The sequence below is a fragment of the Xiphophorus maculatus genome, chromosome 19 (assembly GCF_002775205.1).
Source record: "Xiphophorus maculatus strain JP 163 A chromosome 19, X_maculatus-5.0-male, whole genome shotgun sequence".
Taxonomy (NCBI): domain Eukaryota; kingdom Metazoa; phylum Chordata; class Actinopteri; order Cyprinodontiformes; family Poeciliidae; genus Xiphophorus; species Xiphophorus maculatus.
The window spans coordinates 18,640,757-18,660,585 of record NC_036461.1 but is presented as its reverse complement, the minus strand read 5'-3'; the positions used below and the strand labels follow the sequence as shown (position 1 = coordinate 18,660,585).

At 38.5% G+C, this 19,829-nt stretch overlaps 1 protein-coding gene across 2 annotated transcripts in view; it reads right to left on the bottom strand.

Moving 5' to 3' along the window:
• syne2 (spectrin repeat containing nuclear envelope protein 2) overlaps window positions 1-19,829 on the bottom strand; it is an 82,566-nt gene that overhangs the window by 32,156 nt on the left and 30,581 nt on the right. The window contains exons 2-5 of one of the 2 annotated variants that reach the window (XM_023353279.1): window positions 18,966-19,128; window positions 10,010-10,015; window positions 3,685-3,872; window positions 3,455-3,605 (exon numbers count right to left, since the gene is read on the bottom strand). In XM_023353279.1, the coding sequence (XP_023209047.1) occupies window positions 3,455-3,605; window positions 3,685-3,872; window positions 10,010-10,015; window positions 18,966-19,128 (508 nt within the window). The remainder of the gene's footprint in view (window positions 1-3,454; window positions 3,606-3,684; window positions 3,873-10,009; window positions 10,016-18,965; window positions 19,129-19,829) is intronic. The other variant, XM_023353280.1, reaches the window with a different exon arrangement.

Below are 19,829 nucleotides of genomic sequence, written 5' to 3'. Positions count from 1 at the left end.
TCAACAATGTTTTCAGAACTATTACAGAAAACTTTACTCCCAAACCCATGTAGATAATAATCAAGAAGTTAATACTTTTCTGTCTAAATTGGAGCTACCAACAGTGACGGAGGAACAAAATAAATTGTTAGTATCCACAATAACCAGTGAAGAAATTCACTCGGCAATTAAAAGACTAAAAGGGGGTAAAATGGCAGGGTCAGATGGATTTGGCCCAGAATGGTATAAAATAATGCAGGATCATTTGACTCCCACCTTGCAGAAAACATTTAATTGGGTAATGAAGGGAAAAATTGTACCCCCGTCATGGAAAGAAGCAATAATCTCTATAATTAAGAAAGAAGGAAAAGATAACCTAAATTGTAGCAACTACCGCCCAATCAGTGTATTAAATATTGATTATAAGCTGTTCACTTCCATCATCTCTAAGAGACTTGAAACTATCCTACCAGGACTAATACATAATGATCAAACAGGCTTTATTAAACATCGACAAACTCAAGATAACATTAGGAAAGTTTTACATATTATGAACCAGGTTCACAGACAAAAAATAGAGACTTTAGTGCTAAGTTTAGACGCCGAAAAGGCATTTGATTCTGTGAGGTGGTCCTTTTTATATCAGGTTCTTGAGAGATTTGGATTTGATAAATCTATAATAAATACTATATCTGGGTTGTATGATAAACCAACAGCCAAAATCAAAATTAATGGAGACCTTACTGAATCATTCATACTCGAGCGAGGTACTCGACAGGGTTGCTGTTTGTCGCCACTCCTCTTCGCCTTGTTTATAGAACCATTGAGCCAATGGATCAGACAAAGACGGGATATAATTGGAATAAGGACCATAGGAGGCGAGCAAAAATTGGCATTATTTGCTGATGACTTGTTGCTTGTTATGTCTCATCCTAATCTGGTTCTCCCCAAATTAATGAAAATCTTATCAGATTTCGGTTTATACTCAGGGTACAAGGTCAATGTGAACAAAACACAGGTACTAACGGTGAATTATGACCCACCAGCTGAAATTAAAAATTGCTATAAATGGGAATGGGAGGCAAATAGTATTAGGTATCTGGGGGTGGTGATCCATCGTGACCCTAATGAAATGTTTGAAGCCAATTATGCCCCCTTGAACATAGCCATAAAGTCAGATATCCAAAGATGGAACGCCATACCTTTCTTAGACCTACACTCCAGGATTGAGTCAGTTAAATTAAACATTCTCCCCCGATTTTTGTATTTATTTCAATCCCTACCAGTTCCCGTACCGTCAAAACAATTTGTAGAATGGGATAAGATGCTGTCCAAATACATTTGGAAAGGGAAAAAAGCCAGAGTCAAATACAAAACTCTACAATTAAAAAAGGAAAAAGGGGGTTGTGGGCTTCCATGTTTACAAGAATATTTTTGTGCAGCTCAGTTGAGACCTTTGATATGTTTGTGCTGTCCGGATTACACTGCAGGATGGAAAAATGTGGAAGGGGAAACGGTCAAAACAATGCCGATTAAAGCCATAATAGCTGACACAAAATTACAGAGTAAAATTAATTTGGCAGATGAACCTATATCACAAGTAATGATATCTGCATGGAATGAAGCAATTAGAATCTGTGGTTTAGAAAATGCCTCTAAACTCTTAAGATGGTGCGCTTATGATTCGGATTTCCTCCCAAATCAACATGACGATAGATTCAAGAAGTGGATTTCAAAAGGCCTAACTAATTACTATTCTTTTGTCCATAAAGGGACGTTCCAATGTTTTGAAACCCTGAAAAGAAAACATGATTTATGTGCAGATGACTTTTTTAGATTTTTACAGGTCAGAAATTATTTTAATAAAGAGCTAAAAGTACATTTACATAATTTGAGATTTGTGGAAACGTTTATATTACTAACTAAATCAAAACCAGGTAAAACTATTTCCAGGTTATATGACGCCATCCTGCGGTGTAAGAAAGACAGCACTGTTTATATTAAAGTGAAGTGGGAAAAAGAAGCCAGCCTGACAATCTCAGAAGATGATTGGGGCCACATCTGTAAGATACCATGGACAACAACAAGATCGAAGGTTTGGCGTGAATTCTGCTGGAAAAATATTATAAGATTTTTCATAACCCCAAAGCAGAAACGATACCAGGGAAGGGGTTTTACCTGCTGGAGATGTGGAAGGGATGATGCCAATCATTTCCATATTTTCTGGGACTGCCAAACCATCCAGCAATATTGGTCTCAAATCCATAATCATTTACAGAACATCTTCACTGCTAATTTTCCTTTAACTTTTGAATGCATATTTTTATGTAACATACCGGTTGACAAACTGAACCACAACGATCAAAAACTTCTGTTCATTTTACTGGCCGGGAGCAAAAAGGCCCTTACAAGGAAATGGCTTAAACGGGAACCTCCAACAACTGATGACTGGATAAATGTAGTGAAAGAGATCTATGTACTGGAGAGACTATCTTTTTCCATTAATGTGCAGAGAGATACTTTCTACAAGATATGGTCAAAGTGGACAGAATATGTCAAACCTGTTGTGTCTGATTTTTCGTAAACCTTGCTGTCATTCAGATTTATGCTCTAATTTGATATGTCAATTATGGGTTGGTACTCAGGCCGCCCCGCCGCTCCCATTCAAGTTTTTTTTTTTTTTTTTTTTCTCTCTCTCTTGTCTAAATTAGAAAACAGAGGAAGCATGTAAAAATGTGAATGTAATCGGTGTAATTATATAATTGTATTGTAATGTGCTTTCTCAATAAAAATGTTAATATAAAAAAAAAAAGAATTACTAAATACCTACGACTTACTACTTTTCACTTAAATTAAACAAACCAATTTTCCTCTCTCTATCCCACTTTCAATTTTTACGGTTTTATTGGCTCAGAGGTCTTTATTTGAGAGTGGTCAGAGAGCAAAATGGGTGAGAGAGGGGGAAGAGATGTCGCAAAGGTCACTAGGCCAGGACTTGAACCTGTGACAGCCGCATCAAGGACTAAGGCCTTGTACAGGCCCCTGTGCCACCACAGTACTGCTCTCTCTCACTTCACAGAATTACTACCGTAATTACATCAAATATTTAAAAATGGTAAATAGTAAATGACTTGTACTTGCACAGTGCTTTATCAAGTCCAGAAGACTCCAAGAGCGAGAAGTAAACAAAATTGTCTGGCACCATTCAACCCATGATGCTGAACATTTAAGTCAACTCACTTTTTCAATTAAATACCATGTTTGCATTTATAGTGTGGCTAACATCTTTTGTGATATTTCGGGAACTATTGAAACTTGGTACATCAAAAGCAGAATCTTGATAAACCTTTGAGGAATATCTGAAAGACACTACTGCTGTTCAGAATCCACAATTCTAATTAAAAACCCCATCCAGTTCTCCTCAAAAGTGGATGTTGCTGAAGAAAAGACAGAGAAGTAAGCATAATTGTCTAACCTCAAACTTCTTAAGCTCTTCTTTGGCACAGGTGTAGAGGACATCAGAGGAATTGGGGTTGGCTCCAGTGAGCTCAGATGCTTTCAACCAGTCTTCAAAATGAGAATAATCATCCAAGAACTTACACCAAAGATGCCCAGTCTCCTCAATCCTGAGTACACCAAACAAGTTCCTTCACCTTTTTATGAACATTTTAAGACATTTTCAAAGAATTTTCTTTGGAGTCTCACCTCAGCCTCCGCTCCATGGACATGGAGCAAATGTTCCTCCAGCGACAGTCCAGGCTGCGAGCAGTCTGCTGGATCAAGTCACTTGCTGAGTCATTGCCACATGCATCAGCATCGTGGAGCAATACATCACACAGCGTTAGCACCAATGCCACGCTGTCAGCATGCTGCTCAATGTCCCATTGCAGATCCTACAGGTCAATATGACATATGATGTGGATTAAAAATATATCTGTCTTTGGGAAACAGTAGATATTATCAAATGGAATTTTTGTCCAAACCTCCAAACTCTGCTTTTGTCAACAAATTCTTACTGCTTGGTCTGAAATTGACTTTGTGCAATCTGGTCTGTGAAAGTCTTTTTGCCCATTTTACAGGTAAAGTCTTCATTGACATATTTCAGCTTTAGGACCAGAGAAAAAATGTCTGAAATGAGGAAACGATTTTGTCAGATGTCAGTACGGAGAAAGTCTGCCTATACTAGTAGAGTATGGATGTAGGAATTCTGTTTAAAGAAGCACCATTTCATTTAAGTTTCTGTCTTTGATGAAGCTACTAAAAGAATAACAACAGCCATTAACCTTTTACTTTACTTCAACATAGAAAGTTTTAAGCCATATTCTAGTTCTACTGGAGGCTTCTTCTTGTTGAAAGGGAGTTTTCCTTTCCTCTGCATTGTCGTGAAAACTGGCATAGGGGTGTGAGATCTTTCTAGGTACACGCAGAAAACAGAGCATAAAGGCCTGGGAAAAATAAAGTAATCTTGCAGTTTGATTTAAGTTTAATTAAAGATACATAAATACACATGTGCACAATTAAACACTGAATGATTTTCTGAAATGTATCTTTGTATTTTAATCTGTAATACTGATGAGAACATGATGATTATGATTGATAATTATGTATGTGATTTACAGTCATGGTTGATAATTAATAATGGATTATAAGAACGTGTGGATTTAAAAACATACTTAAAGTTATGATGAATGTAAATGATAAATGATAAGATGATGGTGTTAATGATTTATAATGAATTAACAGAAATGTAATGATTTAAACAGATGAAATTAAAGTGATGGGTGAGGCCCTGTTCTCAGGCTGTGTAGTAATAGGCAAGCTGAGCAGAGCAGAGACTCAGGGGAATTTTAAGGAAGTACAAACAGATGGCCTTGTAGAAAAGGGGAAGTTCACATGATGTTAGCGCTGTGAGTCACGCAAGGGCTGACGGTTGGGAAAGGTTGGGACTTTCCACCGACTCATCGAACATGCGAGAAGTCACGTACAACATCTCCCCCATACACAACCATGGGCTGAGATAGTATAAAAGATGGCAGAAAGAGGAAGAGAGCACTCTTAGTCCACGGCGCCAAGACGACTCAACAAGAGGACGCAGAGGAAACATCAGCAGAGGACCGCACCCTGGAGCCACGGGGAAATTGAGACTTCACGCCGCCAAGAAGGGACAAGATCCATCAGCCCCCAGCCCTGGCTCCTGATTCTACCGCCGACTCTGCCTCAACCCAACGATCTCAAACCAACCGCAACAGACTTGGAGAAGAGACAAAGATCCCTGGAGGGATGAAAAATTGGATGTTCGAAGGACAAGGACCAATTCAGCGTTGCTTCTATTCTAAAGAGGATTTTGCTGCACAAAGACAAAGATTCTGGACCAAGGAATTAAAGACTTCTGTTGCCAAGATAAGCTGCCAACTGGGTATGAGTTGAACTGCTCCCCAAAAGCCTCTCTCAGGCTTTTGGGGAGCAGTTCATTAGTGACACAGGTCAGGGAAGGAGGTTAGGATAAGATGGTTGGGTTATGTTGATTTTATTATATTGAATTAGTATTGTAATCTTTAATAATTAATCTGTATGTCACTTGCCCCTGCTAAAGCTTGCTTAATAAATATATCTTTATAAAATTTTATAGAGGTTGGTGGACATTGAAATTAATTGAGTCATTGATTATTTTAGTTTCTCCAATTTAAGTAAAATTAGTGTACATGATTCCAGTAATGTGGTGGCTTCGGACTTACCTTTAGTGAGTGTAAAAATAATGACCCTGGGACTTAAATCTAAGTCACTAAATCTAATCTAGCCGTTCCCAAGTGCAGGTTATTTAAGAGAGGGGGCTACCGTTAACAGAAGTGGTTATTGGGACTACGCAGCTGTGAGGGCTACTCAGTTGACTGTTCCTTAACTGTAGAGGGTCGTAACTTCTGGATCGAAGGTAGTTACAGCTAGACGAGTCTCTCTCGCCACCAGTTTAAACAGACTATCTCTCATAGATCTCCTATAGGGTAAGACCCAGGTCTTAGAGATATTCCGGACCTGTTAGACAGAGAACTGGTCAGTAGTCAGCTCAAAATAACCAAAAATAATAACCAGAATCACACTGGGATGTATGTAAATGACTTTTAATCTGTCTGTTTGATTGGACTGAATGGATGGCTGTTCTTATTTATTAGTTTTTTTGGGGGGGTTTACCAGTTATTTGTTAATTCTTACATTGTGTGTGAATTGTGAGACAGTTATTTTTTGTTTTAAGCTTATACACTGACTGATGGCACCTTTTAAATTTCGTTGTCCTTGTGACAATGACAATAAAGATTTATCTTATGATATAAATATTTTATGAATTTGGTCTAAATAAATACACTTGATTGTAGTGAATTAAACAGATATCAATACAGGTTACCTGTAATACCTGTATTAGTGAAGTGAGGAATGTCAGTTCCATTGAAAACTTACCAGAATGTATCTGCTGTTGTTAGAATAATTTTATTATCATTGTTACATTAGTAGTGTTACTAGGGTCATCTATTGGTTAAAGTGAACATGTGTGTGAGACAGAGCTAACCTTTCTTTAACCCTTAAAACAGTGGTCCCCAAACTACGGCCCGCGGGCCAGATGCGGCCCGCCTCCACATTTGGTCCGGCCCCCTGAACAATACCAGAGTATTTTCATATATGTGCATTTTTATTTGATAAGTTGGACTTTTGCAATAAAATAAATGTTCCTTAGTAATGAACTTTATTTATTATTAACTACTAGTTAGTAACTATTTTATACATGCATATAATTGACCCTAACCCTTTTTTTTATGTGGAGAACCCAGTGTTATTTGGTTATTATTTATTTCATAAATAGTGTTATTTCCTGACTTTTGTTGTCTGAAGAATCCAGAAAAGGTTATTTGATTGTGCTTTCTGAAAAACAATACATTTTTATGTTTAGCACTCTTACAATCGTCACACTTTTTCTGTTACAAACTGACCCCGGCCCCCCATCAGAGAAGGGACAAGTTATGTGGCCCTCACAGGAGAAAGTTTGGGGACCCCTGCCTTAAAACATGTTCTTTGAAGATGGTCTTCTGAGAGTTTCCTTAGTCGTAAAACTGCTTTTGTTTGTGTTAGTTCCTGGGGGCTCCTAACCTTTCTTTTGTTTTGCGTTTATAAAAGGCAAGTTCTACTGCAGAGTTTCAGAACACATGGTGAGTTCAGAGGAGCAGTTCGCTGTGTCTTCTCCTTTTGCAAAAGCTTGGTTGAAAACTCAAACGTTGTCTGTGGTTCTTTTTTTGTATTTTAGGTACACAAAAATACCTATCATTTTGGTGCCGTGACCCGGATTTTCAACATACCCGCTTGCTGACAGACAAAGAACGACGCGCTGAAATCGTGCACGGCCAGAGTCAGGACTTGGAAACAAAATCCCGGGAAGTAACTTCTTCGCTGGGCCAACGGTTAGGTCCGGCTTTGTTTGTCAGCAGCGGATTGAAGAGATCCGAGCAGACAAGACAGACCGACAGAAACGTGAGTTGATAAGCGCTATTAAATCGGGTTGAAGTCCCATATAAAATAAAAAATAATTTGGGTTGACGTCCCAATTTGATTAACCCTCCTGTTATGTTCATTTCTGAGGTACAGCAATAATGTTCGTGGGTCAAATTGACCCAAACAGTATTAAAAAATAAATAAATAAATAAATATTTCCAAACAATTTAAAAATAAATAAATAATAATAATAATAATAATAATAATAAATAATTTATTTAAAATAGGTCAATTTGACACGGAACATAGGAGGAGGCTTAAAAAAATAACATCAAATAATAGTGAAGAGCAGGTTTGAGTCCCCTCCCTTTTGAGCCGGCAGAGTATGTTTGAATTTGTGCGTGTCCCGTTCTGGATGAGGTCCAAAATTTTTGTAGGAATGCAAATGTGAAGTGTGACTGGTGCTGAATTCCTTGAAAGTACAACTTATTGTCCTCGGAATCAGAATCCTAGGTGGGGAACCGGACCAAAACATAGTTTTGGCTTCCTGCTCTCCAGTGGACAATAGGTGCTCGCGTGGGGCACTTTCCACGACGAAGCACAAAATAACAGATCATATTGAACTAAATCGCAGAGTACTAAAAGAAAGACCCTCAAGCCGGTAGGAAATTTGTGTGTGTGTTTGAATGAATGGTGCTTAATTCAATAAGAGTAAAACTTTCTGTCCTCGGAATTAGAATCCAAAGTGAAGAACCGGGTCAAAATTAGTTTGACCTAGAAGCCTGTTCTTCAGGGGACACTAAGCGCTCATTTAGAGCACTCTCTTTGAAGAAAAAGCACAAAATACCTGTATTAAGCTAAACCGCAGAGTACTATAATATGGGAAATAAGAATTGTTGTAATTCCTCTCCTGCTGAGGATTCCAAAGGGGATGAAAAATACATGTCCTCATTAGGGAAAGTAATTGATAACATTAGTCTGGTTCTAATTCCATACCCTCAAGGAGCAGTTTATAGTCATCTGTCAGGAATCAAACAAAATGTTGGAGAAGAGGTAGATGATTTTTGTTTTAGATTTGAAAAAGAATTCAAAATTCATAGTGGGACCACGTTTAACGACGACCCAAACAATGCATATCAACAACAGTTGAAAAATGCTTTACTGTCAAGTTTTTGGCCTGAAATTGGAGGCTGGGTAAGGAAACATTTTGTTGAAGTTGAAACTGCCCCAGTCTCACAATTGATGACATGGGCATGCCATGCTGAAAAAGGAGTCAAAAAGACTAAAACAGGACCGGATGTTTTTCATCTGGGTAATCTTGAAGAATCAGAAACCTCTGCCCTCTCCCAAGGCCCCTACAGGGGACGAGGAAGAGGCAGAAGAGGTTATAGGGGGTGAAGATCCTTTTCAAGTAATCCACCACAAAATTCAGATGGTTGCAGGAAGTGTGGTGCTTTCGACCATTGGATAAGAGAATGTCCAAAGAATAAATTAGACAATAGAAGAGGTGGTGGAAGAAAAAGAAGACCGAGGTCAAATTCCTCAGCATGAGTACATCCTGTCACACCCCAACAAAACACAAATACACCAAAAATGAGAAATAGAAAGAAACAATATATAAATATGGTAATAAAAAGAAAATAACATTTTCCTCAGAGAACAATGTTGTTTTTATGTATTGATTATTGGGTAGAATAATTACAAAAGATTAAAACACCAACTTGGTGCTATGATCCTTTGGTTGTATGTCGCTCACTTCACAGCCTCAGCATTAAGGATCAACAAACTTAAAGTAATTCATTGATCTCTGATAAAATGTTTACACAGATTAAGTTAATTTAAATGTAAATTAACTTACATTCTACATTTTAAAATCTAACATGTTTATATGTGTTCTAAGTGATTTATAATTATAAAATATAAACAATGTTGGGTAATAAGTGGCTAAAACTATATAATCTAAAGAGAGAATATATATATATATATATATATATATATATATATATATATATATATATATATATATATATATATATATATATATATTTAGAAATATATAAAAAAACACAAAAAGAAAAACAAACTAATCAACTCCTATTTGCTCCTTTTCCTCTGTCTGAGCCTCGCTGTGGTGCATCTGATCTCTGACCTCAACTCAAACCTGTCTTGCCATGGCCGAGATGAAGTCCCTTCTTCGTCACTAGCTAATGACGGCAATCAAGAAGACAAAGAAGAGTTCCATAACCTCCAGACACTGAAGAATCTGCTGATTTTTATTCATTGACACCTGGGAACTGCCATTCAGCAAACTCCTGCATGGTGTCCTGCTGGACATTGAACTGAAACTACATTCCTGTGTTTGGATACAACTGAACTCTTACAACCTCCGCTGATCTATTCTCTGACATCAGCGTGGAGAATAAAAGGATAATGTGCTTCAGAGACAAAGACAACAAACTGAACTATTTGATGATTGTTTCATTTGTGAACTGTTTGGACATTGACAGAGGGACAGTCTGGACAACTCAAGATCCAGCACCAGAGCAGTTGGACTTACAGGAAACTGCAGAAAGAGTTGGAGGGAGGAGGGAGGATTACACCTCAGTGACGCCACCACCAGGAGGAGGATGAAGAAGTGAGACAGAAAGGAGACATCCAAAGATAAGTGTATCACACACACAGCTGTTATACACTGTTATTGCATTTAAGATGTGCTTGCTTGCTAACCCTGCACATGTATTATCTAGCCAGAAAAGGAAGTCTTAGAGACTTTTATTTTCAACAATAGACAAATTCTCTCAGTTGTCCCTGTTAACTCTGAGTCCTGAACAGCAGGACCAATGCTAAAGGTTCTCTTAGGGCCCACAAGCCATAGGTTGGGAAACCGTGAAGGGAAAACTGAAATCACTAAAAGCTGAGCAAAGAATTAATGAAAATTATGCCACAAAATTACACCAATTTTAAATCTCTAAAAATTATCAAAGATTTTAAGCTAATAATGATTTGCAAAATTTTCTTTTTCCTTTTTTTTAAAGGAAATGGTAGTTTGGGAATTAAATTAAATATCTCTAAGTGTTGAAAATAATTGATACTGCAGTGTTCACAGACCATGAAGTATTTGTTGCATTTAAATCAAGCAGTTAATTTAGAGTTTAATTCTTTAAATGAATCTACATTTTATTGAAAGGGGTGAAGTGTTACAGCAGAAGGAAAATCAGTTACTGCTGGATTCTAACACATGTCTGAGATAGCTTTTTTAAATGTGCATGTTACCTAAAACAGGATCCTGACAACTAAAGATAAATATTAACACATTAAAAATGTTAACAAACATTGGAAAACTCTTAAAGCTTCAGAAAATTTGATAATAATTTGAGCACAGAAAAACAATGAAAGCAGACTGAAAATTTGTGTCTAATTGAAAAATCGGACTAATTTTTATATTTCTGTTGTCTCTTTGCGTTGATGGACATGAGTGTGATCAAGTGAACAAACAAACTGTACTCAAGAACTGAGTGACTGATCAAATTACTGATGATAATAATAATAATAATAATAATAATAATAATAATAATAATAATAATAATAATTAATAAACTGTCAGCTGGTTTGAAATGTATGGTTAAAAGAAACTTTGATATTAAGTAACTTGTTACTCCAAATTGATGATTGTGAATAAGAATAATAATTTCTACACTAAGTTTAAAACTTTTAATCTAGGTTTGATTGATTGATGCTTATTAAATTCATAAAGAAATACTGAATTAGAGGATTTGAGATTTTGGTTTAATTTCGGGATGGTCATATTAGTTAGGAAGAGAAAGACAATGTTCTGCAGAAAAGTAAACTCTGGGTTGTGCCATCTGTCAGGAGTAAACAGAAGTGTTCCTTTGATGGATTTGACAAGATCCACATGTAAGATCTCTAATAAATAAATTGCCTCTTTGCTAACAGCTCTCCTATAAATAATATAACTGCCAGCTAAAAATGGCAGTTTGTAAGTGTGCAGTGCACACCACAAGAAAGGATGAGGTTTAATAATGAAAACAGGTCAGCTGATCAAATGTTAAAAGAAGCAGCAACATGATAACGTGGAACTGGAAACTTCCTAAAATAAGATTAAGAAGAACAAAAGATAAAATTGTTCTAGCTGACATGCAGGAAAATGCTCCAACAGCAAGAAAACAAATGTGAATAATTAAAGGGGCAACATTGAATGATGATAAAATTTTTCAAGTAAATAGACAAACCTATTCTACCGAAATCCCTTTAAGGCAGCTGCAATTTTGACTCATGGATATTTGTTAATGTGTCAACAGGGAGGATGACTACTATATTACTACCAAATATGGATTAAAATGAAATGAATTAAAAATTAAATTCTTACTTAAAAATTGTTTTGTACTGCATGACTGGTTTGTGTTAAAAACAATCCTCAGGGAAACGTGAGACCAAAAAGAGGAAGTTTCCCTAAACCTTCTTATCCATTCCAGACAATACATATTGATTTTATTGAACTTACACAAAGTGGACCATATAAATATTGTTTGGTAATGATTGATGCATTTTCTGAATGGGTTGATATAGTCCCAGCAAAGCACACAGATGCTTTGACAGTAGCTAAGGCTATATGTAAAACTATTATTCCATCACATGGCATACCACAAACTTTTTATAGTGAAAACTAGATTAAGAAAATGTATGGAAACAACTAACAGACTGTGACCAGAATGTTTAGATTTGGTGAAGTTGTAGATGAAAGTTACACCCACACAAGAAGGATTAACCATTTGAAATAATTCATGGAAGACCATACAGATTGCCAATATTTTCTAAAGATTTGCAGAAAGCAGATGAGGAGCAAACACTGACAGAGTACATGATCATGACTCTGAAGCAGAAAGAGATGTCAAATGCAAATTTACTGTCCTCTGACTTAACTCCCCCACAGGAAACCACTCTCATCAAGCCAGGAGACTGGGTGTATATCAGGTCAAGTGCTGATAACTACTCCAACTGCTGTAAAGATTGCTGAAAGACCCAGATGGATACATCTCAGTCACTGTAAGGTACAGAAAGTGTTAGACTTCTAGATTGAGTGATGGGGAAGTTTTGGCTACAAAGGGAATTTACTAATTTAGAAGTAAATTGTCTCAATGCCAGCGAAGCAATCAACAGATCCTCACTCTTTTAGCCTAGAAGTTCTGACATCTCTGTAATCCTAGCAGCAATGGGTTTCTCACAAGCCAGGTGGAATCCCTGCTATGCTGTGACTGCAGCATGTCTATTGTTTTAGAGTGGGGGTTGTCTTCACCCTCAACAAGATAAGGAGAGAAGCAGACACATCCTCCCCCCAGATTCATCCACATGACTACAGCAAATTTGTGGTGGCAACTGATGAACAGGACTGCATATGAGGGGAATGAGATAAAACTGCTACGTATGTTGCACAACTACCCTACTCCACACACAATTCTGGTTTGAGACCGGAAAACATAACTGAACTACAACAATTTTGTTTGTATGGAGCAAGCACTCATCCAGGCTACAACAAATCGTCTACATACAGGGGTGTTTGGGAAAACCGAAACTATTCCAAATCATTTCCAAATGAGTATCTACACACAACACCACTGGCTACAGCTCTGTGTTCCCCTATAGGTGACACTATGCCTCTGCCACAGATGGACCTTCGACTACCAGAAGTAATCACATTGGCTAGCCTTAAGCCAGGAGCCCTTGGTGTCTGTGTGTATAATAATGGCACAACCCTTCTGGGGACTGTCCCATGGAACCTGTGTAACAAAATCTATACTTTCTGTGACAAGAAGGCAGACTTTTTCGACTGTGATGACTGCCAAGCGACGAACCACATCAGTACTGCCTGTTCCAAAAGATGGAAGTCTGACCGCAACTGTACCAGCTATAACCTTGTGCAGCACCATCGTTCCAGGGAACAGAGGATCCAGGACAATGGCAGACTGGTACTTTCTATGTGGACACACTGCTTATGTTTTTCTTCCCAGAAATTGGGGAGGACTGTGCACCCTGGTTCTCTCTCCAACCCAGTGACTTTCCTGAAAAGGTCCAGGATGCTCACAGCCATGGACGCTACCGCACTAGGAGAGACGTCATGCCGAAAGTCCAAAGGTGGGGACGCTGTACTACAAAAACTGGAGTTTCTTGGAAACTCAGGATCTGGAGTGGCAGAGAAAAGTTTACAAGGCCTATTCCCATGGGTGAGAATAGCTGAAGTTCGAGACCATGTTGAGATAATCTCAACAGCTGTGTCTGATCAACAATGCGTGCCAGCTAGCCAATGGCATCGCAAAAGAGATGACTGCATTGAGAGACATAGTTCTGCAAAACTGTGTTATGTTAGATCTTCTCAGAGCCTCTCAAGGAGGTGTCTGCAAGATCATATGCTCAGCATGCTACACATTTCGTCCCTGACGAAACATGAACTAGAGGAACTATACATGACGCCCTGCATGAATTGGAAGAGCTTAAAAATTATGTGGATAGTGCAACTCAGGGGTCACAGCCTTTTGACTTTATTTCTTGGCTCACCTCTGGACCCTGGTGGCAACTTTTGTTAAAGATTGGAACCCCCATCTCAATTAAGAGGGGTAATGCTCTGAGGCAGGGGCCCCTAGGGGAGAAAATTAGGACAATTCTAAGGGCCCCTGATCGACAGGGGGCCCTCCACAATTTATTTATTTTTTGTTCATAAAATTAAAATAAAAAAATGTGGGGCCCTGTCAATAACAAAATGAATTATATTGTGTTTTCTAAGATTGTTTTTATCAGTAAAAATTGTATGTTCCCACTCCGAGACCAAAAAACAAACATCCATATTTGCCCTAAGCACCCCCCTGGTTCTGCATGAAATGGTTCGTTCCTACTTGGTGCACTTGATGGTCATGGTGTTATGCAGCAGTCAGTAGAAGACAAGAACGATTGTGGCGCTTATTATGTTGCTAAGAAAAATTATAAAAAAAGGTTTTCAAAAAAATAGAGAGAGGGAGAGAGAAAGACAAGAGTGTCAATTTGTAACCCAGTTTTTCTCCAAGGGGTGGGTAGACTGTGTGAGATTATCAACCATTTAGCATAATTAGCTTAGCTACAGAATACTGTTTGCCTCCTTTTCACTAGGATTTAATGAATTAAGGAAAAAAATTATCAACATATTAATATATTTAACTTGTCCCTTTTACCTTTTACCACACTTAACAGAGGAGTCAGTCAGCAGCAGCTCTAACCCATGTCCCTCCTGACCAGCCTCTCCTAAGTGAAATTAAAGCTGCAGTACGTAACTTTCATTAAAAAAAAAGAAATATCACATATTTGTTAAAACTGTCATTATGTTGTGACAGTATAGCATGAGAGACAATTTGTGAAAAATCTATTTCCTCTGCTTTCTCCCAGTGCTCTCTAGAAACGACCAGTCAGTGAAGGAGAGTTTTAGTGTTGTCAATTACAGTCTCATGTGGCTGCTCATCCTCCCTCCTCTTGCTTTGTGCTATGCTGTAGCTAGTGTAGCCTGTTGTAGATGATCTCTCTGCAGATTATCTGCAGATAAACATTTTTCTTGTAATTATAAGTTGTTTCTCTGCTATTAGCACATTTAGCAGTGAGTGAATGAAGTTGATTGACAGCACTAAGACCCTCCTCCTGGTTCTGATTGGTTGTTTTGACTGGAACGTTGCATTACCAGTAATAGTAGTTCAGGGAGCAGGTGGAAGAGATTGATCTTTTCACAGGTTATCTGTCTCATAACAAACTGTCACAACATGGTGACAGCTTTAACAAATATGGAGAAAACATATTTTTTTATTAAAGTTATGTACTGCTGCTTGAATAAATGCACTTACATAGCATTTCTTGAAAAGTCTGGATTGCTTTCTGTGTATTTTGCACATTGCTTTTGACTGCTGCTCATGAGGAGAGATATTTCAGTAATCTAAAACTAATAGAAAAGAATTAAGCAACCTACTTGTATACTGTATGCACACTGTTGGATGTAAAATTCATGAGCAGTAAATATTGTGCTAGTATCGGCATTGAACCAAAGAAAGCAAGTTGCAAGCCTTTAAAATTGTGATGCTTTTGATGGGTCAAAAAACTCAAGAAATTGTAACAGCAGCTGCGGGGGGGGGGGGGGGGGCAATCAAATTTTTTGTCAGGGGGCCCAAGATTCCTGGCAGCGCCCCTGCTCTGAGAAGTTATATTAAGTTGAATTTATTTTTTGATTTACCTTAGATTAGTTTACTTCTATTGATTTGCATGCATATAAATACACTGCCTGGCCAAAAAAAAAAGTCGCCACCAAAAATATTTTGTTGGACCGCCTTTAGCTTTGATTACAGCCCGCATTCGCTGTGGCATTGTTTCAATAAGCTTCTGCAGTGTCACAAGATTTATTTCCATCCAGTGTTGCATTAATCTTTCACCAAGATCTTGTATTGATGATCGGAGAGTCTGACCACTGCGCAAAGCCTTCTCCAGCACATCCCAACGATTCTCAATGGGGTTAAGGTCTGGACTCTGTGGTGGCCAATCCATGTGTGAAAAAGATGTCTCATGCTCCCTGAACCACTCTTTCACAATGTGAGCCCGATGAATCCTGGCATTGTCATCTTGGAATATGCCCGTTCCATTTGGGAAGACAAAATCCATTGATGGAATAACTTGGTCATTCAGCATATTCAGGTAGTCAGCTGACCTCATTCTTTGGGCACACAATGTTGCTGAACCTAGACCTGACCAACTGCAGCAACCCCAGATCATAGCACTGCCCCCACAAGGCTTGTACAGTAGGCACTAGGCATGATGGGTGCATCACTTCACCTGCCTCTCTTCTTACCCTGATGCGCCCATCACTCTGGAACAGGGTAAATCTGGACTCATCAGACCACATGACCCTCTTCCATTCCTCCAGAGTCCAAACTGAAGCCTTTTTTTCTGGTTAGCCTTACTGATTAGAGGTTTTCTTACGGCTACACAGCTGTTCAATCCCAACCCCTTGAGTTCCCTTCGCATTATGCGTGTGGAAATGCTTTTGCGTTCACAATTAAACATACTCCTGAGTTCTGCTGTTGTTTTTCTTCGATTTGATTTGACCAAACGTTTAAGTAATCGCCGATCACGATCATTCAGGATTTTTTTCCGACCACATTTCTTCCTGGAAGACGATGGTTCCCCACCATCCTCCCAGTTTTAAATAATGCGTTGGACAGTTCTTAACCCAATTCTAGTAGTTTCTGTAATCTCCTTAGATGTTTTCTCTGCTTGATGCATGCCAATGATTTGACCCTTCTTAAACAGACTAACGTCTTTTCCACGACCACAGGATGTGTCTTTTGCCATGGTTGTTTAAGAAATGAGGAGTTACTCATTGCATCAGCTGGGGTTAAATAACTTGTTGCCAGCTGAAAGATAATCGCCTATGCAGTACTTATCCAATAGGAGGCTTGTACCTACTGTATTTGCTTAGTTAAATCCAGGTGGCGACTTTTTTTTTGGCCAGGCAGTGTATTTATTGGTACAATTTATTGTTTTGTGTTAGGTTTATGTAAATAATTATTTCTTGTTTTGTTTTATCACCCCTTTACCTGGTATGAGTGTTGGAATTGCCCAAAGTATAAAAGGCAGCTTCTTTGTCTCACTGTGAAATGGGTGTTGGTGTAAATGTGACCTGCAACTCCAAATAAAGATACCTCGATTGCATTTTGTTGCCTTGCCTCCTTCCTAAATGCAGAGCCTCCACCGGTCAAAGTGACACAGATTGTCATTAGATCTGTTGGCTCATGTGTGTAATCTTTGATCATCATGTCTAACACAACTGTGTTTAAAACTGTTTCCTACTATTGAAATACAGTGTACAGCCAAAAGTATTGGCTCCCCTGCCTTGACTCACATATGAGCTTAAGTGAAATTCCTATCCATAGGGTTCAGTATGACGTTGGTCCACTTTTTGCAGATAGAACCACTTCAACTCTTGTGGGAAGGCTGTCCACAAGAGTTTAGGAGTGGACCTAAACCTTGGTCCACTTTAAGTGGATTTTTGACCATTCTTCCAGAAGCACATTTCTGAGGTCACATACTGATGTTGGACTAGAAGGCCTGGCTCTCAGTCTCCTTTCTAATTCATCCCAAAGGTGTTTTATCGGATTGAGGTCACGACTCTGTGCAGGCCAGTCCAGTTTATCCACACCAGACTCTGCCATCCATGTCAGGTCCAAGACCATATTATTTACTTCCAGATTGTAACTATATTCAGATTGGCATCAGGCCATTTGATTCTGCTGATTTTAATTTGATTAAAACTCTCTGAATATGTTGCTATCAATCATATTATGATATCCATTTCCATATCATTTGTGAGGGGTGCTCACGACTTCACAGGAACGCACCAGGTTCCTATTGACCAGGGGTTCACCAGGAGTCTAGTGAACCCACCAGACCCCTGGTGCCTATCTCCTGCGGTCAATGAGCAAGAGGTGGAGTCATCCTGAACGGGTTGCCAGTCCATCGGAGTGCAACACAGAGACAGACAGGACAAAAAATTAAGCATGTCTCTCTATATAGAATTTAGTGAGACCAATCAACCTAGAAATCATGTTTTTTCACTGTGGGAAGAAGCCGGAGTACCTGGAAAGAACCCACGCATGCACAGTGAGAAAATGCAGACTCCATGAGAAAGACCACAGGCCGGTAATTGACCCCGGACCTTCTTGCTTCAAGGCACCAGTACTACCAACTGTGCCACTGTGCAGTATGAAACTCCACTTTAGTTTAGTCTTCCTCTTAAACCCTTTCTGGATTTATATTGTCCTCATCTGAGGAAATTAGGAACATTTATTAAATTAACAGTCACAAGATAACACATTTATACCTCACAACAGGATATTGGGGATATTTAAGAATTAATTCTCATTAGGGAATCTATTTGGCCTGACTAACCTAATTACGACGTGTCCAGATGACACCATGCACACCGGTCTTATGGTGGTTTATTGATAGCTGAAAGGCTAGGTTTATATTGGAAATGATCAATATAAACCTATTGGTCTCGGGACCATTTTGCTTCTGAGACCAACGAGAATCTGCTTTAGCGCATTTGATGAGCATATGTTTTTTCTCTGAAGTGCTTGCCTGGAAGACTTATTCCAGAACTGTGAAAAAGTATTCCCACCCTTTAACCTTTTTTCCAGACCATGAAAAAGTTTCCTTTTATACAATGTTTTTCTAGATATTCTAAAAGCTGCTCAATAAAGTCTATACTCAGGAGGCTCCAACTGCTGGCACTTTTCTTATTTCACAAAGCTGTTTCTTTTGACAACATCTACTACATCAGTTCAAGTCAGAACAATAACTGTAGACTTCAAATAACTTTCTGACATGTGATTGCACATTTCTTATCGTCATTCTATTTGGGGTAAGAAAGGTATGTATTGTTGACACATCTGAAAGGTCATTTAAAGGTCACGGTACACCTCTTCTTTCCCCACCTGCTGCTCAGCAAGCTTCTTGTGGATCTCCTCACTGTGGCACATGTTGTATATCACGGGCTTGGTCAGCTCTGCCTCAATGCAGGACAGCCATGTTCGCAGGTTGCTCATGTTCTTATCAAGCTGCTGAATTGTGACCAACGTCTCCTTCAGCTTCCTCACCCTGCAAAGAAACGGACACTTTTTACTGCACTGATTAACAGCTGCCTACTGAGAATTTGCTCAATGATATTTATCCTATAAAATACAGATAAAAAACATATTTTATTTAATTTATATATAAAGCATCAACATCAGTGGCATTTACTGACTCATTTACTGAAGACACTGGGTGTAGTTGAAGTATTCTGAAATATAGATGAGAACTACCTTACATTAGTATCTTACATGGAGGTTATATTAGATTGGGAAAAAGTAACTAGCTACACAGAAGACAATCTGTGAAGTTGAAGTAAGCTTGTTATACTTGGGCATTTTCATATCACTGCTTACAAGTTTCTGTATAAATGCTATTTGTTAGAAATTGCACACATTGAAGCTATTAATCTAATATTTGGAAACAACATAAATCTCTTCTATTTTGTAGTGAGCTAAAGCAGTGGTGCCCAACCTTTTTATTACCGCGGACCGGTCAAGACTTGGCAATTTTGCTGCAGCTCGGGTGGGGGCGGGCACCGTCAGATAATGCTTCTGCATGTTTATGTTCCCGCTAAAACATTTATTTATATTTTTTGCAACGATTTTCCCTTTATGACAATTTTACGACCTCCTGCAGTGTGTTGTGTGTTACGTGGTTGTGTGTTGAATATGCCCGATCTAAAATCGAGCATATTCAACATTGTCTTGGCCCAATTATCGCAGCCT